The following is a 25,266-nucleotide window of genomic DNA, read 5'->3' as shown; positions in this document are numbered from 1 at the left end:
CGGGTACAACCAGATACCTGTTGCTCCAATCAATCAAGAGAAAACAACTTTCACCTGTCCCTTTGGAACTTTCGCGTATCGTCGCATGCCTTTTGGATTGTGCAATGCACTCGCTACTTTTCAACGGTGCATGATGAGTATATTTTCCAACATGCTAGAAAGATATCTCGAAGTGTTCATGGACGATTTTTCAATTTTCGGACCAAGTTTTGAGGAATGTCTTCATCACTTGACTTTGGTCCTCCAACGTTGCAAAGAGGTCAATCTAGTCCTCAATTAGGAAAAATGCCATTTCATGGTAACATCGGGGATTGTACTAGGGCACATTGTTTCTGCTAAGGGGATTGAGGTAGATAAGGCAAAGGTAGGTCTAATTGAAAAATTACCACCTCCTAGAACGGTCAAAGAAATTAGGTCATTCCTAGGCCATGCGGGTTTTTATCATAGATTCATTAAAGATTTCGGGAAAAATCTCGAAGCCTTTATGTGAGCTATTGGGAAAGGATGTTCCTTTCGACTTTTCAGAGTCATGTCTCTCTGCGTTCAACAAGCTCAAATCCGAGTTAACCTCGGCACCCATTATTCAACCTCCAAACTGGAGCATTCCATTCGAAGTTATGTACGACGCTTCAGATTATGCAATAGGCACTATTTTGGGTCAGCGAATTGAAAAACAACCTCATGTTATCCAATATGATAGTAAAACCCTTAACGATGCTCAGCTTAACTACTCTACAACAGAGAAGGAAATTCTAGCAGTGGTCTATGCCGTTGAAAATTTTCATCCCTACCTCATAAGATCTAAAGTTGTGATTTAAACAGACCACGCAGCATTGAAGTACCTTCTATCAAAGAAAGATGCTAAAGCAAGGTTAATCCGTTGGATTCTACTTCTACAAGAGTTTGATCTCGAGATCCGAGACAAAAAGGGGGCAGAAAATGTCGTAACTGATCACTTGTCTAGGATAGTTAACAAGCCATCCGAGAAATCCTTACCCATCTCTGAATCCTTTCCTGATGAGCAACTTATGCAAATCTCTCAAGCCAATGCTTCATGGTATGCGGACATTGTCAACTACCTAGTTACAGGTCAATTCCCAGTCGAAATGACTAGTCAAGAGAAACTTCGTCTTCTGTCAAAAACAAAATGGTATTTCTGAGATGAGCCATACTTATTTAAGTATTGTCCCGATCAAATCATTAGACGTTGTATTCCAACCTGTGAGCAAGTCAATATCCTAGAGTTTTGCCATAATCATGCCTGTGGAGGGCACTTCAGTGGTAAGAAGACCGCCATGAAAATCTTACAATGCAATTTTTTCTGGTCTAATATTTTTCGTGATGCCCATGAGTTTAGCAAATCTTGTGATAGATGTGAGAGATTAGGAAAAATCTCTAAGAGAAATGAAATGCCTCAAAATCCTATCCTGATCATCGAAATTTTTGACGTGTGGGGTATAGACTTCATGGGACCCTTTCCTATCTCCCAGGGTTATCAATACATCCTAGTTGCCGTTGACTATGTGTCAAAATGGGTCGAAGCTGTGGCATGTAGAACTAACGATCACAAGGTTGTCATAAAATTCATCAAGGAGACGATTTTTTCAAGATTCAGTACTCCGCGAGCTATCATAAGTGATGGTGGCTCGCATTTTTGCAACAAGATCTTTGCTGCGTTGATGAAGAAATACCTCATAACGCATAAGGTTGCCACACCTTACCACCCACAAACAAGTGGGCAAGTGGAGATTTCTAACAGGAAAATAAAAACTATATTACAAAAAATAGTCAATCCTTCAAGGAAAGATTGGTCTTTGAGATTGAGTGATTCACTCTAGGCCTATAGGACTGCATTCAAGACACCCATAGGGATGTCTCCTTACCGGTTAGTTTTTGACAAGGCTTGCCATCTCCCTGTAGAACTAGAACATCGTGCATATTGGGAGATCAAGCACCTCAACTTTGATTTTGATAAAGCTGGTGAGAAGCGAAAGTTACAACTAGACGAGTTAGAAGATATTAGAAATGACTCGTATGATTGCGCCAAAAGGTACAAAGAGCGTACCAAATTCTTTCACGATAGGCACATTCTTAGAAGGAATTTTATTCCTAATCAAAGAGTTTTGTTGTATGATAATAGACTCCACCTTTTTCCAGGAAAACTTAAGTCTCGATGGACTGGCCCATATATTATCCAAACAATCTACCCCCATGGTGCTGTAGAAGTCCTTAATCCTAAGGACGGATCCACTTTCAAAGTGAATGGCCAACGTCTCAAACCGTTTCTTGAGTATGTTCCGCAGGAGGAAGTTCTTTTTCTCGATGATCCCGTCTATCAAAATTAACTATGTTTTCGTCTAGCTAAAGACGTTAAACTTAGCACTTCTGGGAGGCAATCCATGCACTTCAAGGGACATTGTGTTAAATATCAACAGGACTATAGGGTCTTTCTCAGGTGCTATCTAACCCACTTCATTTTATTTTGTCAATTTCAATTTTACTTTTGCATGTATATGTTGAAATATTTGGACAATATAATGTTTAAGTTTGGGGGTGTATGGGTCGGATTTCCACTTATTATTTCTTCTTTTATACAAAAAAAAAAAAATATTGAAAAATATTGGTTGGCAACTTTGTTGTATTTTTCTCAAAGTCTTAGCTTGTATCTTTTAAGCACTTAGTGAAAATATTTAATCAGTCTTTCATTAGAAGCTATGATCTAGAGTCCCCATTGGTGTTTCTCTTAGGCAAAAATTAGAGCAAAGTTATCTTTTGGTTTATAGTCACTTCTAATAAGGTTACCAAGAGTCTAGATTGTTTTAAGAGAGCTTATTACCTTCTTTCTACCTAGAGTTTAAGGAAAAAATACGTTTGATGAACTTTGACTTCCTTGTTCAATTGGTTGGCTGACTAGAAGAAAAACAGAACTGGGTTGTATACACCTTGTACAGCAACCATTGAATTAGACTGGGTACCTCGAAAAGGGCTGCCTACTTTTCTTAGAAAAAGAGTGAAGAAGTAATAGAAAAAAAGAAGAGACCTTTTAAAAATAAAAAAATAAAAAAATAAAAAAAATAAAAATAAAAAGTCAAAGATCCAAAAGTTTATGTAAAGTTTTAGTAGGGTGAAAGCCATCAAGTGTAAAAATGTGAGTATACTGGAATATCACAGATAAAGCCCCTTAGAGGTATTAAAGTGAATATCCACACTTCTCACTACCCCAGACAGGATGCTAAGTTTAGAATTAAACCCTAAGTTACTCCAGTTATTCTTGAGTAGTTAGAAGGTTGAAACTCATTTTAGGAAATCGAATCTCTTAAATTTCTGAGTTACAATCAATATCGCTCAAAAGTCAATTTAAGTATAAGTTTTGTCATAGAGAAATAAGGATTGGGACTCTATACCAAGCAGTACTTCTAATTGATTAACAAAAAAAAAAAGACTTGTGCTTTTCAATATAAGTTTTGATTTTGACTATTTTTACTTCAAAGTTGTTTTCAAATTTTGTGGGTATATTTTCTACAAACCCTCACGAGTCAAACTCGTCCACTAGGGGTAACCTAGCGGTTCAAGGGCTTGCTGCATTTGCTAAATGCAGTCGAGGTACCTACAAAAGTGGCAGTTTTATTTTCTAGGGACTAGAAAAAGGTAAGTTTGGGGGTGTGATGAGTGTCTCCAAACACTTAATTATGCGCACATTTTCTGGATATTTATCTTGATTTTTGTATCTATTTCTCTATATTAAGATAATAATCATGATAAGCCTAAAACCACCACGTTGCATGTTAATTAGGCTTAATTATATATAAATAAATTCATTTACTAAATAAATCTAATTACGTGTGTTTCTTGTGCAGAAAATCAATAATTTGGAATCAAAATCTCAAAGCAAAAGCATTTGGGCCCACTTTGGAATGCCTTAATCCTTTGGAATGCCCTAATCCTTAACTCATATTCTCCTCTTTTGTCTTTTTGTGCAAAAAAAAGTGGAGGCTACTTTTAGACTCTTCTACACACATTTTTCTCTATAAATAGAGCTTCCATTTCTAGAGAAAGGGTCCCATCTTGGTTCTCTTATCCAAGACTCCTTTAATCTAAGGAAATTTGCCTATTCTATTATTTTTTGTATTTTCATTTTCTAGTTATTTTCTTTTAGCTAATTAGTCTTGTAAGAAGTAGAAGAAGAAGAAGTTGTAATTTTCTCCATGAAATGAAGAAAAGTTCTTTCATTTCTTATCTTCCCCCTCTTGCAATGGCATTAGGCTAAGTTCCCCTCCATTGGAGAGTGGAAAAGTCTAGAGCAAGTTCTTGTGTTATTTTTAATTTCATGCCTTTCTTTTATTTAAAATGCTTATGAATTCTCTTTAAGTTTCTTGCACCTTTTATTCTTAATATAGATACTTTATGCTTAGATTAGATCAAGATAAAGTATGTTTAAACTAGATAATTGGTAGTAGGAAGTTTTCAAAGAATTCTACTTTGTTTATGTTCCCTTATTTCATTTCATTTGCAAAACTTTTCGATCTAAGGAGCTAACACCAAGCCCTTACGATTGAGTTATAAAAAGGCTTGAAACTAAGAATTGCTCATCAACATGTTCTAGGTAGATCCACCTCCAATGGTGTTTTAATTTCATAAGTTTACTTGCTTTTAATTTCATTTACTTTAGTTTCTTTTCTAGTAATTTTACATTTTCTTATAAGTTCAAAAATACAAAGAAAAACAGTTTTAATTCCTTTTAGTTAATTTGAATTTTATCTTCTTAGCTTAACTCTATTCCTCATTTCTCTTGGGTTCGATCCCCTACTTTCCCCACAAGTAAGGTAAACGTAAGATTATTATTAACTCCGGTGAGAAGAACAACGATAGTCTCATCATAGAGCAGGGCCTCAACTAGCTTTTTACCCTGCTAATTACAATAGAGTAGACCCACGTAGACTTAAACCCACAAAAGGGTCCATTCTAGTGAATTTATTACTTGTATCAGAGTAGATCCCCGACTAGTTCCACACTCTGCCAATTAAGGCAGAATAGAACCATGTAGACCTGGACCAGGTGGGGCCCATCTTAGTACTTTATTACTCTTAATAGAATAAGGCCTCGACCAATTCCATACCTTACCAATTAAGGCAGAGTAGAACCATGTAGACCTAAACCTAAGTGAAGCCCAATTCTGCAATTTTCGTGCGTAGCTATCAACAATCAAATGAGCTCTCTTTTATTGATAGTATATTTTGGATGTTCTCCAAGCATAGGGGTTCACCAAACTCAACTTTTCCCCATTGTAACTACTATTGTTGATTATTTTCCTCGAAGAGCTCTTCCTTGCCCAACATGTACACCTAAACTACTACCTGATCCCCTCGGTTGTCCCACATCCTCTGTAGTATTGGGAATCTCATGACCTAGTAGAATGTTAAAGGTACGACCCTCAGATCATGGGTCCACCATTTACCTAGTATCACGTTGTAAATGGAGTTCGCTTCTACGACCATAAACTTAGTCATTAAAGTTTGTTGGCTCTGCTTTCATAAGCAAAACTATCTCCCCTTATGGTTGGCTCATCCTCCCATCAAACCCAATTAGAAGGGCTCCTGATTGGGTGAGCAAACTTCTGTTGAGACCCATCTTTAGAAAGGCTGAAGTATACAGAATGTCGACTGAGTTATCGTTGTCAATCAGCACCCTCTTAAGAGTGATAGTGCCTACCTGGAAGGTTATCACCAATGTGACATAATGTGGCTTTGCCACCCCCTTCAAGTATTTTTTTCGTGAACGTTACAATCTGTTCTTCATAGGGCTCCATCTACTCTATGGGCCCACTCCTCATTGTATAAACATGAACAATGTGCTCTGCTCACCATCTTTTAACTCTCTCGTCAGCCTTATTTAGGCTTGACTTTTTAGGTTCTTATTTTAAGGCAATGTGAATAGCTGCTGCCCTTCCATCCTACCCTTTAAGAAGTGGCTGATCAAGCCTCTAGCTCCTATTTTGGGGAGGATTCTCTATTTGTTTTTTAAGTAGATCTCTCAATCTGTCATGTTCTATCTGTAGAAATCTTTTTAAGGCTTGGCACCTATTGGTAGTATGGGCTTGCACCTTGTGATACTCGTAATATCGTTCATCTTCTTTTATTTGATCTCACGGGAGAGGTGATGGCCACTCGAAATAAAGCTCGTTCGTGATAAGGGGTAAGATTTTACTAGTGGGCATAGAGAAGTATGTCCCATCTTTTTTCCATTCTCCGTCCTGTTCGAGCGGTCTCTTCCTACTTTACTATTGTGGTTACTACTACTTGTTAGGCTTTGCCACAGTGTGTATGACCTTACTCTTCCTGATTGAATTCTGAAGGTCATCTTCTAATCTAATGTACTTTTTTACTCTTTTGAATAGTTTACTTAATGTTTATGGTTTTTTCTTTGCAGGAGACTTATCCAACTCTGAGCTAGATGGAAAAGAGTTCACAAATGCCACCATTGTTGTTCTCTCGTCATAGCTCTCTAGGGTCATCTCTTCTTCTTTGAATCTTCTTGTAAATTTTCTGAGGCTCTCCTTAGATTCATTTTCATACTAAGCAGAGCATCCACGTCTTCTTGTTGCCAATGTAGCGCGTTACAAAGACAATAGAAAGCTCTTATAAAAAAGTTACTGATCTACATGACAACTTGTTGAACCATGTTAGATTTTTTTCCTGCAAGCTCGAGAAAAAAAAGCTTGCACATCAAATCCTTATTCCCCTCCCACAGTGTGAGCATTTGTTGGAAGTAGAATAAGTGTTCCATTGGGTCTTTCATCTTAAAGTAAGGGGTGAAATGTGGAGGTACAAATTTCTTCAAGTTCTCTTCAACTAAAAACTCTGTTGTAAAGAGGGATCTCTGAATACCCCTGACGACTTGCGCCGCTACTATGCCAATAATTGTACTCTTCGTTATCTCCTTCTCCTTCTGGATCATTTCTTTGATCTCCTCTCAAGTTAGACCCAATGTGGGCTCCACTCGAGTAGCAGCAGTGGCAGCTTCCATTTCTCCCTTCCTAGATGGGGTCTGTGGTTGTGAACTGCCTTTCGCATTTAACACGCGATCATCTCCTATTGGATGTTGAGGATCTCACAATAGGAGATGTTTTCTTGTTTTCTATTGGTTCTCTAAACATTGACTCAGATTTCGATTATGTTCAGTCAAGTCATCCATCTTCTTCTACATGTCCTCTTTTCGTTTTCTCATGGTGTCTAACATTGCCAAAAGTTGAACATCTGGGGTTGGTGCCATGGGTGGGGGTGTAACAACTTTGGTTGTTCTAGTGGATCTTACCATTATTTCGATTGAAATCAATATGTTGTTGATTTTCCCACAGACGGTACCAGATTTGTGGGGTCAGATTCTGGTAAATGGTCTTGATGGACTCTGTCTTACAAATCCAAAGTCGCTCATTTCACTTCCTTAGTTGCATCGGTATGGTACCTGCTAAAAACTCTATGATGCTCAAGTTAGAGTAGCAGGGGAATAATGGATATTACTGGTTAGATTCTCAATCGGCCAAAAGACCCCTCAGTCTATGCATATTGTGTTATTTATAAATCCTTCCTCTGAATCAGGGTTTACTCTTCTTATGGGAGATAATCCCGGAGAATCCCCTGATTCACAGGATCCTCAATGGAATGGGGATCTTAGGAATTGGATATGCTATACTAGGGAGATCTCATTTGTGATCTCTAGGCTTGACATGTGCACATCAACATTACAGATATTCTTTGACTAGGCAATGCTCCATATGTTTATTTGTCTATGGTACCATTTAATCGGCTTGGACACGTATATGGTTTAGATGACTGTGCGGTTATTTACCTCTACACTACCCTTGATAAAAATTCTTATTTTATTTTATTTGATAAAAATTTGTTAAATTTTGATAAAAATTCCAACTACTTGACCAACCCTCACCCTTAAGAAAGGTGGGTCAATGTTTGAAATCCCACAAAGCAATGAATTTCTTGTGGTCGGGTTTTAAGGTCTGGTTGACTCTTGACTCAACCAATTGCACAAAGGACTTTCCAAGGGAGTAATGAGTGTGATTGTGGGATTAGTCTCACCCAAAGTGTGGGGATATGATAAGCAAATAAACAAAAAATTCTTATTTTATTTTATTTGGTCAAAATGGTTTGAAGATTATGGGATTCTACATAATTATGTGTACAACAAGAATTTTCTAAAGAACATCAAACCTTTTTTATGTAGAGGATCTTTATAGCAACATCAACTTTTATTAATGCCACCCAATTCATATGTAAATCATAAATCTTGGGGTGGCGTTAGCAAACGTTGGCATGGAAATATAAGTTATCTTTATTTATGAAAGAAACGAATTCACACCTTTGAGAACACATTCAAATTATTTCTTGATTTTTCCTTTTAAAATGAGTGTCAAATTGAAATTTCTTAAACTTTTAGGGTAAGTTTTTAACTTGGATAGTTGTATTCCAACTTTGAGATTCCACCTTCAGCAACCTTCAATCCTAAAATGGAGAAAAAAATAGGGTTTTGTCCAAGATTGAAGAATCTCTCTCACACACACACATACACACACACACAAACACACGCTAAAATCAGGAGTTTTCGACAAGAACTGAATAGATAAAAAAAGGAAAATCATAAAAAACAATTATCCCACAAGTCGAACTTCCAAGGACAATGGGTTCTGGGGAAGAGTCAATTTTTCGAAAAGGCTTCAAGATGAGGGTAATTCGATCATTTTCCATTAATATCTCATGGGATTGGGTGGAAGTCAATTTTTGGAAAGGGCTTCAAGAGGAGGGTCATTTGGTCATTTTTCTTTAGCATCTTATAGAATATCAAAATTATCCATTCAATTATTGCCTAAATCCTTGAAAGTTTGAAAAAAAATTGGGGGCTATACAATGATGTTTTTGGATTTCTTCGCAAAACCAATCGACTTCAACGTCCTTAAAATTCTACCTTGTTCTTGAGATTTGAAGGTTGAAGAAGATATAACATTTAAGTTGAAAAAGGGAGAGGGTGATTAATCAAATAGTCATGGACTAATTCATTCAATTTAGTCCAATCGACTTCAACGTCTTTAAAAATTCTACCTTATCTAAGAGAATTTATCAAGTCTAAGATGGATGTGACATTCTCTGACTCACCAGCTACAAATAGTGAATTATACAAACTCAATATTAATTATGTTGAGACAATACTAATCAAACTTAAGTATCAGCATTAATAAAAGATGGGCACAAGATCCAAGGGTAGGGTCAGCAATCATCTTCCATCTCATACCCCATATTGCATTACACTTAGACCAATTGTATGGAGACATCTGTCACAAATTTTACAATGTAAAACCCTCTCTCAAAGACTAAGGGAGGGTTTAGAAAATTCACCTCATAAGAATAGTCCCTCTGCAGCTTAATTGTTCATCATCTTCCCCACTTGAGCTCTTTAGTCCCACTTGAGCTCTCTCATTTAATTTGCTAGCTAAATCTTTAGAGAACCCCTTGGCATCTCTTAATCTCAAAATTCACCTTCAACCACATATGGTCAATTACTCCTCTTACTTCACACTCTCATATAGACAATGATCAAAGTACTACAACATATTATATAGTAGGATAGAATAATAATCGTGCATGGAATTCCATGAATTCATGGTTTACATGATAGAGCATGCATTAGGGTTATCGTCGCTGAAGATTGAGATGAATCTCTCGTCGTGGTTGCCTGGACTAGGTAGTGCTTGCACCACATTGCGCACATACCCCGCTGGCGCCCTCTTGTCGTAAGCCTGAGTGGCATAAGGATAAGTCACTATATTGTAAGGGACATATGGCCAAAACTCAGCTTTCTTGCCAGTACTCTTCACTCTATTCAGCACTTTATTTGGCTCTACATAACCAGAAACGGTCACTCGGCTTTGCTTTCGATTTATTTCCACTGATCGAACACCTGAGTGAAAATTAAATAATTTAGTTATTAAAATTTACACTAAGAAGGAACCCACTTTGTTAATTGTCAGTAAATGATGATAGAGTTCCTGAATTTACTATGTAATAATAGAGTATAAGAAGATGGAATGCATCCTTGTAAAGATTTTTTTTTTTACCAAGACCATCGACTATTTTGCAAAAGAAAAAACTGAATCAGGCAACTTTTTGTTTTTTTTTTGGTATTTACAAGAGGATCATACAGCCTTTTTAGTAATTGTATTTTTACCTAACCCGTTGGATATTATGTAGTCAGATTTGTGATTTTACCTATTAACAAAAAAAATCATTTTTTTTCATGAATTAACAAATTAAAATACCAAATAAAAGGAACTTGTTAAAGGGTCTACATGAATTGATATATATATATATATTTAAAATTTAACAAAGAGATTTCTAAGAGTCCATTTCTATACATTTAACACAAGGGAAAATGGTAAATCCATCAAATTGTGCTTCATCTCAAGTGCGATAGATAATCATTTTCGTAATCAAAATTCATTATAAAATGAGCACTAAAATTATCCTAGGGTGGGTATGAATTGTTTTTTTTTTTAATTTCTCTTGATAAAGTCAATATTTTTTCTTTTTTTGTGTGTAAAAGCTTGAAAAATGGATTTCGTAAAAAATGTTTTACAGAAAAAAGTAATTTCCTTGTGAAACAATTGTTATCTTATTAAATTTACATTTTAAGTTTACCACGGATTCATATGGACCTTAGATAATATTATTGACCTTAAAATTCGTGAGTTGATGTGAAAGGTGCGCTTTGTTTACAAAGTAGAGAGAACATTTCTTGTTGACTAAAATTAAAATGACACACGTAACCTGTCGTCTAAAGAACAAAAGCGTACAAAAGCGTAAAGAAAAATAAATAAGAAAAAGCCAAAGAATAAAGAAGACACATTTTCAAGATACTGTTTATTTATTTTTAGAGTAGTGATAATATGAATCCCTAGGTAGCATACTCAAATGACTCCATGATATGACAAATTGGGATACTGTAGATCTCTGAACATCTCGTGATATACAACTGCATTTCCCCATAACAAAATGTATCCTGAGCACAAAATCTACGATTCTTGAACTTGTCTATGTCATGAAATCATTTGAGTATGCCACCTAGAAAGTCCTATTATCATCACTCTTATTTTTTATTTTCAAAACCAGAATTTAAATAACATTACAATAATTAATGTTAAAAATTAATTATTTAAAAAAAATTATATGTATGATTTTGCTCTACTACGTTATAAATGTAATAAGAAACTATTTGTTTTAACCTTTGCCACACCTAATGAACTCATCACCTATTGCTAGATTTAAATTGTGATATTAATACAACATTGGCATTTATAAGAGTTCTTAAAAGATAAATGTAAGAATTAATGTTTTGAAATTCCTACTAGTGCTCGAATTGGAATTTTGCTCAATTGGTCCAACCGAGGTCCAACCGAGGTTTAATTCGGTTGAACCGAATTCTACTTATTAAAAAATATATATTATATGATAACAAATAAAATATAAGCTATTCATGAAAGTAAATTCTTTGCTATGAAACAATAACAATTATTACTTTTCTTATAAATTCAATATTGAATGTTGAATTTTAAGAAAGTATCCATACTTGTAAATTCAAATCCCTTAATTGATGGGTAGGATTTTGAAACCTTGTACTTCCTATCTGCTTTTACATGATGACAAAAAACAAAAATTGTGATGTAAAATTGGTTTAGCATGTCTTACTTTACTAATACAGAGCTTACTAAGCGTTGCAGAATTAATCTTGTGGCATTTACAAACATGATTCAATACCATAGTGGAGAAAATTATAAGAATTTTATTATAAAAAATCTTTAAAAACTTTATTTTTTAAATTCGAGAGTTTGATGGGAGTTGAGTAGCCATTCATTTCCAAAACCTTCCATCAAGAGTCAAAAAATTATTTTTTATCTTAGTTTTACCATAAAATCTAGAGGGCTGTGGTGTTATATTGCCAATTTGGTAAGACTTTGAAACCTTGTTAAGTTTGTAATGCAAGTTTGTCCCAAATTGAAACTTTTTTCAGAATTTCAATTTAAAGAATGTTTACAAATTTCTTTTGACACTAAAAAGCGTTGATTTGAAGGATGAATTAAGAACCGGTTCAGAAGGTCCAACGGTTTGGACGGTTGAACCATTGAACTAGGAAAAAGCGAAGGTTCAAAATCAAATTCCGGTTCTCTGCAAACTGGATCGAAATTCTTACAAATTCCGTTCAAATCCTATTGGACAGTCGGTCCGGTCCGGTTTTCAAACCACAATGAGTGTTTTATGGACACTCAATAATTTTTTTATTTTTAATAGATGAATTAAAGAGAACATTCATATTTTCATTCCAGAAGCACAACAATGTAAGCTGTAAGCTATGAGAGAGAGAGAGAGAGAGAGAGAGAGGTTTCAAAAGATTTGTATTTGAACCTTTCATGGAGGAAACAGAATTTTTAACTTTCCGTTCACAGCCATCACAGTCGATTTTCACCTTAATCTCCACTGTCTGACAAAGAAAACAAAACCCATCTTTAATTTGTATAAAGCTACCAAAGGACAATGAACAAACAAAAAGAAGAATGATTGGGTCTCAGAGAGAGAAAGAGAGAAGTATCTCCTCACTTTACCCACAACAAATTTAAGAAAAAAAACTAGAAAGAAAGCAAAGAATTAAAGGTAGAAGGTGGGTTACTGAGTACCTGCATTGGTTTGCGTTTAGTTCTTGTGCTAGTAACAGAGCAAAAGTTGGAGATATAATCAAGTGCTCCCATTTGGTTCTCCTTTAGCGGAAAGCAAAGAGGGTGAAGGAGGTAGGGGTCTAATGGGTGTTAATAGTATGATTTGCTGCATTTATATTAGTATTGAGTAAATTGAACGATAGATTTTTAATAAGAAATGAGTGAAGGGACAGGTTTTCCTTTTCTAATTGTAATTGAAAACAAATAAAAAGTGAAACTTAGGCCCCAAATCATGCTATGGGCCTAGGTATCGGGAGAGCATGGTTTTAAAACTCGTCCGAGACCGAGACGTATCGCCCGAGTTAACTCGGTATCAGCGGTGAACGAGACCAACTCACAATGAGTTATGAGACGAACGCGTCTCGTGAGTTATGCGAGTCGTCTCGGACGATATTTTCGCAAAACTCGTCCGAGATAAACGAGATATCCGAGATATTACAGATTTTACATTAACTCGCGAGACAAACGAGTTGTATCGGACGAGATTTTCAAAATCTCGTCCGAGTTAACCGAGACAACCGAGTTTTGTGAAAAAAAAAGTTAAAAATGAAAATTTCTATTTTATTTTTACAAGCAATAGCTATTGAGTGATATTATTACTTTCTTGTGATAAATACTTAAATGTATTTTTGATAATTTGTTTTATTTTTTCTTTAGAAGTTTTTGATAAAAATTTCAGTAGAAATTTATACTAATCTTTAGGAAACATGTGTTTTATTTAATGGGTAGCATTCAATGACTAACTTTTTGGCAAAACATTTTTCAAAACATGAGTTAGAAGTTTTGGAATGGGCTGATTTTTGGTGAGGATGATCTCTATGGTGAGGAGATCATCCTCACAAAAAATCAGCTCATTCCAAAACTTCTAACCCATGTTTACAAGTTGAAAAATCGTGGACCGTCCATTTTTTGTAAACTATTTTTTATGGGGTTAGAAGTTTTGGATTGGGCTGATTTTTGGTGATGATAATCTCCTCACCGTAGAGATCATCTTCACCAAAAATCAGCCCATTCCAAAACTTCTAACTCATGTTTTGAAAAATGTTTTGCCAAAAAATTAGCCATTGAACGGGACCCTTATTTAATTACCTTGAATTTGATTGATAGGTATATTATAAATTTTTTTTAATTTTATATTTTTTGAGGGGTTCATTTTTTTTAATAGGAATCAATTCTGAAATTTTCCTGATTTTTTCAGATTTTTTAAATGGTTAAAAACCATTGTTTTAATGTTGAACGAGACGACTCGACGAGACGAGACGTATCGTCCGAGTCAACTCGGTATCAGAGGTGAACGAGACGAGACCAAATACCGAGTTTAAAAACCATGCGGGAGAGGCAGGTACACAATAGACTTTTTCCCTTTTTATTTTTATTTTTTGTAACCAAGATGTCTAACCCTCTTAGAGAAACTCTAACTCACGATGGATCCCACAATCTATCCACTCACCAAGGCCATTTTGGGTTTTGAAGATTAGAATGTGTGTCTCCAACGCATGACCCATCCCTTGTCAGATTTTGGTCATCGGATTTTCACGATAAAAAATAGGTACCTCCTCTCAAGTTCCCCATTTTTTGGAGGTAAGGGCAGATTTACAGTGGGGATACTTACCCTTACAATTTAAAAAATAAAAAAATAAAAAAAAATTTACATTATCCTTCTTAAAATTTGATATATTTTAAATTCGTCCCCACAAACCTTTGGTGATTACCCCCACCCGACTCTAAGTTTATGATTTTATTAGAACCCTTATATTAGATGAATAATGAGCAATTGTCCCCACCCTACTGATGACATTATCCCTTAACTGAGGTATTCTCTCATAAAAAACTAATAAATGACCTAAATACCTTTTTCTACAATCTCTAACCCATGAATTTTCTCTTCAAAATCACTCATCTTCATGTTCTTCAACCTTATAAGGCAACTATAGTTTACCCCCACTATAATAAAATCCTAACTCCACCCCTATCTACTAATGATGTTTCCTTAAACTTTATTTTTCATTTTTAGAAATACGAACTTGAAATTAACAGAAGATGTTTTCTACTACATTGAAGCCATTTATTCTTCCATGATTGAAAAATGAACAAAAAAATCTAATAAAGAATATGATAAAGAACTCATGAGAAAGGTGGAAGATTATTTGTTTCATTGAGCAAATCACTTGAGATAAACTAAGAAAATAAAAGATCTTATATTTTTCTTTGTAAATATCGATTCACCTCAAATGAGTGAAAAGATGTTAAAGTTCACAGGAGTGGTTGGACAAAATATGTACAAAATGAAATATACATTAAAAGAGAAGTAGAAAATCATATGAAATCAACATATAATGAATGAATAAATAAATATTTAGAAAAAAAAAAAGCCTTGGCTTCGAGATATAATGAGTAGGACCCACCATTATATTTTATTACATAGACAGAGAATCTAAATCTATTGTTCATATACCAATCATATGACTACAACAAAAAAAAAAGGTTACAATGTTGACCGGGACCGTCTCTATAGAGCATCTCATCGTCACTAAAGGTCATATCAACAACAATGTAGCCCTCGCTAGTAGTTGGAGTCAAGTTGAGGTTTTGAGTCGACCCATCTTTACAACACCCTTATTCCCGTCATACTTGCATTGGATTCAAGAACTCATCTCTGGTAGGTAATCGGTGTTGATAGTGCCCTGAACATATCCTGGTGCTTTATCCTTCTTTGATTATCGAGCTCGGTGGAAGAGTCTCAAACTGATCATCATCTAATTCAGGCTATTTGGCTCAAATTTGATTACAAGTTGTAGAAAGAGATTGCCTGACTGACGTCTGAACATGTGCAGTTGGGATCTAGTGATAGTGGTGAAGTGGCCAGACTTCGAGTCAAAGTTGCTGAGTTGAGGGATAGACTTGCCCAGAATCTTCATTTTGACAACTTTACAACATATTTGGTGGGTCGTGACACTTCAGATGCTGAAAGAGTGATAACTAACCAAACTACTCGGATTCGTGATCTAGAAGAACGCCTTGATTCCTTTTTCATTTCTTACTATGACATTTGACGGATTATGTGTTGTATTCCCATTTTTTATATTTTCTTTTCACTATCTGAATGTATGAGATATTGAAATATTTAATGCAAAGAAAATAGGTTTTGTACTTACTTGGCCTGAGATATATATATTGTTCTTAAAAATATAAAATTTTGTTGAATAAGTTTTAGATTTGTCGTCATTGACCAAAATAATAGTTTTTAAAAATTTAATAAAATGTCTTTATCAAATGAGTATAATAAATTCAGAGTTTGTAAAATCTTTGGTTGTGATGGTTTTGATATTTTTGCTAACTACAGAGGATACAAGTGTCAATTATTATTTTGGTCCCTTTTTAGTCATTCCTAGTACCCTGGTACTGGAAGATTGTTATCTGCTCCGGCCTCAAGATTTTTAGAAAGATTTTGCCGTTCACAGTTTATACTCTTGCTGGCCAAGAGTTTTTTTTTATTTTTTATTTCTGTCTTTTTTGTTTTTTTTGTTTACCCTTATTACGCCTGGTGCCAGTTATGACTTTTACCAGACCTGATTTTTACATTTTTGCACATCGAAGCCCTTTTATGGGATTTTCATCATGCCGATGACTTTGATCTTGCTATAGTCTGATTATTTTACTCATAGCGTCCTTTCAAATTTTCATTATACCCTTTCAAACTATGCTTGTATATTTTTGAATTTTTATATTACGATTCTTACTCGGAGTCTTTGTGTCTCTGTGGCTTAGTGACTCAAGTTGAGCTATGAGATCGACGACTCTACTTTTGTAGTGGTGCTCTTTCTTGAGTGATCGATATAGATTCTCCTCTCGAATTTTCTAATGATTTTTTGTGGTTCGGCGACTCAAGTTGAGTCGTGAAAGTGACTACTCTAAGCTTCAAGACATTCTTTTTTTTTAATATCCGATCTGGATTCCCTTCTTGAGTCTTCTAACGACTAATAGGATTTGAGATCCAGATCAAGTCACAAGATCATGGGTGCTGCCATCGTCATTCTGTTGCCCTAAAACATTTTCTGATCAGAAATGACTTTTAGTGGGACGAAATGTTGGCTTAGGTTAATGGTAGTGGAAATAAACAAAAAATTAAGGTCTGGGTTTATCTAGAGTAAGTTAGACATGGGTTTCGTCTATTTTTGTTTCGAAAAGATGATTTATGCCTTCTTCTAGTGTCTCTTGAACTTTTTTAGGCTGGAGATTTGGGTCTAACTCAAATTAAATGTCCGATTTTTTTGTATGTTTAACCATTAACAGTTTATCATCATGGGCCAGGAGTAATTTGATGATTTTCTATTCTTTTTATCTCTTTTTTTTTTCGTTTATTGGCTTGCCCTAATCTTAAGTTAAGAAATGAACGTGATGGCTCAAAAAGATTGACTAGGGTTGGTAGTTAGTTTAAGATAGCAAAAATGGCCTTTCATCATCTCAGGGTTAGATCTCAGGTGTAATATTTCTTGACAGTGTCAGCATTGATTGATTAAGGGAAGACTTCTTTGTCTATTTCTGTAAGAATCAGAGCTCTTCTTATCATCACCTTCTATACAATAAATGGTTCCTCTTAGTTTGGTCAAAACTTTCCTCTAGCGTTTTCTTAGATTGGTATAATCTTCTTCAAGACAAGCTTTCGTGAGAAGAAATATCTAGGTTTGACTTTTTTGTTGTAGGCACAAGCTACTTGTTGTTGATAGAACTACTCATGACAGATAGCTGTAATGTGTTTTTCTTCAATAAGGTTTAACTAGTCAAATCGAGCTTGAACCTATTCAATTTCATCCAATTTTACTTCTTTCAAGATTCGGAGGGAGAAAATGTCAACTTCTATGGGTAGGACTATTTTCATTCTGTATACTAGCGAGTATGGCGTTACCCCAGTCGAAGTCCTGAACGAGGTTCGATAGGTATAAAGTGCAAAAGACAACATGTCGTGCTAATCCTTGTATGTAACAGTCATCTTCTTGATCATTTTCTTGATGTTCTTGTTAGCTGCCTCGATGGCTCTGTTCATCTTAGATTTGTAGGGTACCAAGTTGTAATGAGTGATTTAGAAGTCTTCGCACATCTTGATCATATCCTTGTTCTTGATGTTTTTGGCGTTGTCAGTTATTAATCCGCTAGGAAGCCCATACCAACAAATAATGTTATTTTTGACAAACTTCAAGACATTACTTTTCATGACATTGGCATAATATGCTGTTTCTACCCACTTATTAAAATAATTTATAGCAACTAGGATGAAACGGTGCCCATTTGTAGCTTTTGGCGAGATCTGTCCGATGACATCCATGTCCAAGAGTGAAAAGGGCCAAGGGGTGCTCATGTTATGTAATTTTGAAGGCAGAGCATTGATCTTGTTGGTATAAATCTGGTATAGATGGTATGTGGCACCCTGCCGAACACTAACACAAATCCCTATGTCAGATCTCAAGGTACTAGGTGGCACCTCGAAATTTTGGCATAGTCTCCTCTGTTTATGTTAGCATTTGATGAGTGTCTCCAAACACTCAATTATACGCACATTTTCCGGATATTTATCTTGATTTTTGTACCTATTTCTCTATATTAAGATAATAATCATGATAAGCCTCAAACCACCACGTTGCATGTTAATTAGGCTTAATTATATATAAATAAATTCATTTACTAGATAAATCTAATTACGTGTGTTTCTTGTGCAGAAAATCAACAATTTGGAATCAAAATCTCAAGGCAAAAGCATTTGGGCCCACTTTGGAATGCCCCTAACACTTTGGAATGCCCTAATCCTTTGGAATGCCCTAATCCTTAACTCATATTCTCCTCTTTTGTCTTTTTGTGCAAAGAAAGTGGAGGCTACTTTTAGACTCTTCTACACACATTTTTCTCTATAAATAGAGCCTTCATTTCTAGAGAAAGGGTCCCACCTTGGTTCTATTATCCAAGACTCCTTTAATCTAAGGCTCTTTGCCTATTCTCTTATTTTTGTATTTTCATTTTCTAGTTATTTTCTTTTGGTTAACTAGTCTTGTAAGAAGTAGAAGGAGGAAGAAATTGTAATTTTCTCCATGAAATGAAGAAAAGTTCTTTCATCTCTTATCTTCCCTCTCTTGCAATGACATTAGGCTAAGTTTCCCTCCATTGGAGAGTGGAAAAGCCTAGAGCAAGTTCTTGTGTATTTCTAATTTTATGCCTTTCTTTTATTTAAAATGCTTATGAATTCTCTTTAAGTTTCTTGCACATTTTATTCTTAATATAGATACTTTATGCTTAGATTAGATCAAGATAAAGTATGCTTAAATTAGATAATTTGTAGTAAGAAGTTCTCAAGAAATTCTACTTTGTTTTTATCCTTTATTTCATTTTAATTGCAAAACTTTCCGATCTAAGGAGCTAACACCAAGCCCTTATGATTGAGTTATAAAAAGGCTAGAGACTAGAAATTGCTCGTTAACATGTTTTAGGTAGATCCACCTCCAATGGTATTTTAATTCCTAAGTTTACTTGTTTTTAATTTCATTTACTTTAGTTTATTTTCTAGCAATTTTACATCTTCTTATAAGTTCAAAAATACAAAGAAAAACAGTTTTAATTCCTTTTAGTTAATTTGAATTTTATCTTCTTAGCTTAGCTCTATTCCTCCTTTCTCTTGGGTTCGATCCCCTACTTGCCCCACAAGTAAGGTAAAAAACTAAGTTATTAACTCCGGTGTGAGAACAGAACAATAGTCTCATCAGAATTTTGGCACCGCTGCCGGGGAAAGGTAAAGGTAGTAGTGGTAAGTTTTGATTTAAAATTTATTTTTTTTCATTTTTATTTTTTTTCATTTTTTCTTTTGGTTTCTTTCTATAAGTTCAAGTGTTCTTGAGATTTTAAGAGATAAGAAAGAAGAAAAAAAACATTAAAAAAAAAAAAAAGTCATTTTTTCGTTTTCTTTTTAACCCTTGACAGCAGAACTTAAACTGACTGTAACTTTCTACTCCGATCTCCGATTATCTATTAGTGTACATTGATTTGGGGTAGAACGAAATTTTCTATAAAATGTGACAAAGTCAGCAACATAACGGTAAGTTAGATTCTGTTTTTGAGTCCATTTACTATCATTTCTGCTAACATTTCTGTTTTGCTTCTTGTAGGTGAACATTTTTTTTTTCTTTTTTCTTATTTTCTTTCAATTTTCTTAAATCTTTAGTTAGGTTTATTTTTCTGTTTTAGAAACTCTTGTATAGGATTTCTTGTAATTTTTATTAATTATCCAAGAAGACTTGGATTGTAATAGACTAAGGAAGGACGACGGGTGGACAATACCGTCATGGCTCCTTAGGTTCGCACACCAAAATTGGAGTTGGTGGCCTAAGTCGACTCAAATCGTCTTCACCCCGTCTAGCACGGGAGGTAATCCCGAAACACCCACGCCTCTCTAGTGGGTTACTCCTTGCCTTTGTATGTTATTTTTCCAATTTGCACACACTTGGAATAGTTAATTAGGTAGTAAAGAGCACCCCTCTCCTAGAGATGACATGATAAGATAAGGATTGGAAGTCATTACCAATTCCTTGCTCTAATTAGGATAATCAATTCACTAGTCATCCAATCAAATTAATTAAAATCAATTAGACTTGACTATAGGGGCCACGAGCTCAATAGGAGAAATTCCGCTTCAAGTTGTGCCAATTGCGCTTCTTGGTCATTTTTGTATCTAGTAAGATCTTGCCCTTTGAAGGGATAGACTCAGTCTATTCAAGAAAGGAAGGTATTTAAGCGTGCTCTTGCTTATGCATTATGCGCCTCATCCGATCTGGAGATCCGAATGATTCAAACTTGACTTCATAGAACCGAGTTGGAAGGCTAGTTGCGTTATTTCTACCCAATTAGGAGCTGCCTAGCTTTAGGCAACCTATCTAGGTCCAGTCTTTTCTTTTCGTGATTGTTTGATCGACTGTGTGATTTGTATGCTTGGTAGACGTTCACAAAATAACGTGTTAGAACCATTTGATCTTGAGATCGAACGTACCATCAGTAGGATACGCAAGACACCATCAGTAATTATGATGGGTGATCGAGAGCGAACTCTCAATGAACTCTTCGCTCCAGCTTCCGCATCTCCTCCCACATGCATTGTTTTACCGTTGAACAATGCACCTCAGTTTGAAATTAGGGCTGCCACCATCAATATGCTCCCTAAGTTCCACGGTTTAGAGCGTGAACAACCTTACACCCATCTTAATCGATTCTTGACTATATGTCAAACTTTTAGAAATCAGAATCTAGATGAGGAGAGTATCAAGCTTATTCTGTTCCCGTTATCCTTGGAAGACCATGCAGCTGCGTGGTTGAACTCCCTAACACCCAATTCCATATCTACTTGGGATGTTCTATCAAAAAAATTTATGGCCAAATTCTACCCCGTGGCCAAAACTGAGAAAATGAAGGACTCTATTAGAAATTTTAGAGCCCGTCCTGATGATGAATTTTCCCAAACTTGGGAAAGATTCAATGATTTATTGGTCAAATGCCCACACCATGGCATTGACAAAACACAGTTGGTGCAAAGTTTTTATAGAGGATTAACAATGAATCAACGTACCTTAGTCGAGTCAATGCATAAGGGTCAGTTCATGAACCAGACTCCTAACCAAGCGTATGATTTCCTCGTAGAGTTAGCTGAGAGTGCTCAAAATTTGAGTACTAACCAAGAAGAATTTGATAGAGACGATCCGGTTAGGAAGACAGGCATGTATGAGATGAAGGCAGACCCTGATTTCAAAAATGTCATGTGTAGTCTAGTGAGTGGGATGAATAATCTCACGAAGAAGTTAGATGCCTTTACCATCTCAGCATCCAAACCTCACCTAGACCCTCGTACAATTTCGCAAGTGACTGTCGAACCGAGTTCTTTGTGTGTCATATGCGACGGCAATGACCATTTGGTCGAATGTTGTCCCACCTTGCCTCAAATCAAAGCTGAACAAGCAAATGCGATTAATGGCTATAGTGCTTTTAAGAAGCCAACTCCAACTCTTTTAGCCAAACGTATCACCCAGATAATAGGTTTCATCCTAATTTCTCATACAGACAGAACGAACCTATTCAATCTAGTGGTCCGTCAGGTTACAATAGGAGTTTTCCTAGGCAATCTGGTTCTTCCACAAATCAAGCCATTGTTCCTCAAGTCCCTTATCAACCCCAACAATCTACCGATTGCAGAGCCATCATACCAGATCCCATGACCAATTACCAATAGCCTGCCCAACAACAGTCGTCTTTAGAATCTATGATTGCCGAGTTGATGAGGCAGCAACATCAGTTCATCCAAACTCAACAGCAAACCCATCAAAATCAAACTCAGATTAACCAGGTCACTGCGCAATCCATAGCTAAGATGGAAGTTCAGTTGGGGCAGCTAGCTCTTTCCTTGAGTGGGAGAGAGAAAGGTCAATTTCCTAGTCAGACTATCCCTAACCCTAGAGGTCAACCTTTGATTCCAAACGGATCAAAAGGTCAATACAAAATAGGAAGCCATTCTGGAGCTCCACAAGACTCAATCCAGGCAATCCACACCTTGCGTTCGGGAAAGAAGGTAGACAACAAGGTCCAACCTATTGACACGGGAGAAAAGGTCTTAGAAAAGGACAAATCACAAAAAGAAGCCATAGTGTCTCCAACAGAGAAGAAGAAAGATTTGGAAAATCCTCCTATCATTTTGCCAATTCCAAAAGCTCCATTTCCCCATCGCCTTAGAGATTCTAAAAAAGATAAGCAGTTTGAGGGTGTCTTAGAAGTCTTCCAAAATGTGCATATCAATATCTCATTCCTAGATGCCATTAAGCAGATACCTTCTTATGCGAAATTCTTAAAGGATTTGACCACAGCTAAAAGGAAAACACCATTTCCTCGGGAAGCTATTATGGCAGCTCAAGCTTCGTCACTCATCCAACAAACGATTGCACCAAAATTTAAGGATCCTGGATGTCCGACAATTTCTATTCATATTGGAAATCAAGTGGTCGAAAAATGTCTCTTAGACTTAGGGGTCAGTGTGAACCTTTTACCCTATTCGGTTTATAAACAATTAGGTTTGGGGGTTTTGAAACCCACAGATATCACGTTGAGTCTAGCCGATAGGTCCGTAAAAATTCCAAAGGGTATAGTTGAGGACGTGATAGTTAAAGTCAAAGATTTCTATTTTCCTTGTTGACTTTGTTGTCTTAGACACAGAGCAAGTCATCAATTCGAACAGTCATATTCCTATCATCTTAGGACGTCCATTCTTAGCCACGTCTGACGCAGTCATTCGTTGTAGAAACGGAATTATGACTTTAGCATTGGGGATATGAAAGTGAAACTGAACGTCTTCCACAATTTCCAAGGAATTGATGTAGATGATGGTATGGAGGAATTGAACATGATAGATACGCTAGTCAATCAAACGTATCAAGAATTAGGGTACTCTGATCCCCTAACGAAATGTTTGGCTCATTTTGGCCTTGACTTGGACGTAGAAGAGTCTATAAGCGAAGTCAATGCTTTGCTTGAATCCGTTCCACTCTTAGATTCTGTGCGGTGGCACGCAAAAGCTGAAAGTCTTCCTGTGCGCACATCCAATCTTGTTCCTTCTCATGTCGAGCCTCCAAAATTGGAACTCAAGTCTCTTCCAGAGACCTTGAGATATGCATTTCTTGGCAAGAATCAAACCTTGCCTGTGACCATTTCCTCTCACCTCAATGAAGTCCAAGAGGGAAAGTTGTTAGGACATCAAGAAGCTATTGGTTGGAGCATAGCTGACATCAAGGGAATTAGTCCATCTGTGGTGATGCACCACATTCGTTTAGAGGATTTTGCTAAACCTTCCTTAGAACCTCAGAGACGACTAAATCCTGTCATGAAAGACGTGGTTCGGATGGAAGTCATAAAATTGCTAGATGCGGGTATTATCTATCCTATCTCTGACAGTCGTTGGGTGAGTCCTATACAAGTAGTTCCTAAGAAATCTGGTATCACTGTGGTAGTGAACCAAGACGACGAATTAATCCCCACTCGAGTCCAAAATGGATGGAGAGTGTGTATCGATTATAGGAAACTCAACTCGATGACTCCTAAGGATCATTTTCCCTTACCTTTCATTGATCAAATGTTAGAGCGTCTAGCAGGACATTCTTATTATTACTTCTTAGATGGTTATTCCGGGTACAACCAGATACCTGTTGCTCCAATCGATCAAGAGAAAAAAATGTTCACCTGTCCCTTTGGAACTTTCGCGTATCGTCGCATGCCTTTTGGATTATGCAATGCACCCGCTACTTTTCAACGGTGCATGATGAGTATATTTTCTGACATGCTAGAAAGATATCTCGAAGTGTTCATGGATGATTTTTCAATTTTCGGACCAAGTTTTGAGGAATGTCTCCATCACTTGACTTTGGTCCTTCAACGTTGCAAAGAGGTCAATCTAGTCCTCAATTGGGAAAAATGCCATTTCATGGTAACATCAGGGATTGTGCTAGGGCACATTGTTTCTGCTAAAGGGATTGAGGTAGATAAGGCAAAGGTAGGTCTAATTGAAAAATTACCACCTCCTAGAACGGTCAAAGAAATTAGGTCATTCCTAGGCCATGCGGGTTTTTATCGTAGATTCATTAAAGATTTTGGGAAAATCTCGAAGCCTTTATGTGAGCTATTGGGAAAGGATGTTCCTTTCGACTTTTCAGAGTCATGTCTCTCTGTGTTCAACAAACTCAAGTTCGAGTTAACCTCGGCACCCATTATTCAACCTCCAAACTGGAGCATTCCATTCGAAGTTATGTGCGACGCTTCAGATTATGCAATAGGCGCTGTTTTGGGTCAGCGAATTGAAAAATAACCTCATGTTATCCAATATGCTAGTAAAACCCTTAATGATGCTCAGCTTAACTACTCTACAACGGAGAAGGAAATGCTAGCAGTGGTCTATGCCATTGAAAAATTCCGTCCCTACCTTATAGGATCTAAAGTTGTGATCTGCACAGACCACGCAGCATTGAAGTACCTTCTATCAAAGAAAGATGCTAAAGCAAGATTAATCCGTTGGATTCTACTTCTACAAGAGTTTGATCTCGATATCCGAGATAAAAAAGGGGCAGAAAATGTCGTAGCTGATCACTTGTCTAGGATAGTTAACAAGCCATCCGAGGAATCCTTACCCATCTCTGAATCCTTTCCCGATGAGCAACTTATGCAAATCTCTCAAGCCAATGCTCCATGGTATGCGGACATTGTCAACTACCTAGTTACAGGTCAATTCCCAGTCAAAATGACTAGTCAAGAGAAACTTCGTCTTCTGTCAAAAATAAAATGGTATTTTTGGGATGAACCATACTTATTTAAGTATTGTCCCGATCAAATCATTAGACGTTGTATTTCAACCTATGAGCAAGTCAGTATCCTAGAGTTTTGCCATAATCATGCCTGCGGAGGGCACTTTAGTGGTAAGAAGACCGCCATGAAAA

The 25,266-nt window shown here is 36.2% G+C and overlaps 1 protein-coding gene across 1 annotated transcript; it reads right to left on the bottom strand.

Moving 5' to 3' along the window:
• Positions 1–9,173: 9,173 nt before the first annotated feature.
• On the bottom strand, positions 9,174–12,926 carry LOC147394247 (heavy metal-associated isoprenylated plant protein 21-like). Its single transcript, XM_086453943.1, has 3 exons — positions 12,731–12,926; positions 12,462–12,537; positions 9,174–9,963 (listed from the first exon to the last, which is right to left on the bottom strand). Exons 1-3 carry the CDS (start codon positions 12,800–12,802, stop codon positions 9,671–9,673), a joined length of 441 nt encoding a protein of 146 aa, XP_086310069.1. The 5' UTR covers positions 12,803–12,926; the 3' UTR covers positions 9,174–9,670.
• Between the last annotated feature and the right edge of the window lie 12,340 nt (positions 12,927–25,266).

The sequence above is a fragment of the Akebia trifoliata genome, chromosome 9 (assembly GCF_017979445.1).
Source record: "Akebia trifoliata isolate Shusen 1 chromosome 9, ASM1797944v1, whole genome shotgun sequence".
Lineage (NCBI taxonomy): Eukaryota > Viridiplantae > Streptophyta > Magnoliopsida > Ranunculales > Lardizabalaceae > Akebia > Akebia trifoliata.
This window is presented reverse-complemented; position numbering and strand designations above follow the sequence as displayed.

What these genes read in the sequence shown, in the direction of transcription:
- LOC147394247 (XM_086453943.1), bottom strand. Translation starts at nt 12,802, where the DNA reads ATGGGAGCACTTGATTATATCTCCAACTTTTGCTCTGTTACTAGCACA. An exon ending in CTAAACGCAAACCAATGCAG is followed by an intron (nt 12,538 to 12,730) that starts GTACTCAGTAAC and finishes TTTCTTTGTCAG; the next exon opens with ACAGTGGAGATTAAGGTGAA. An exon ending in TTCTGTTTCCTCCATGAAAG is followed by an intron (nt 9,964 to 12,461) that starts GTTCAAATACAA and finishes ATTTTCACTCAG; the next exon opens with GTGTTCGATCAGTGGAAATA.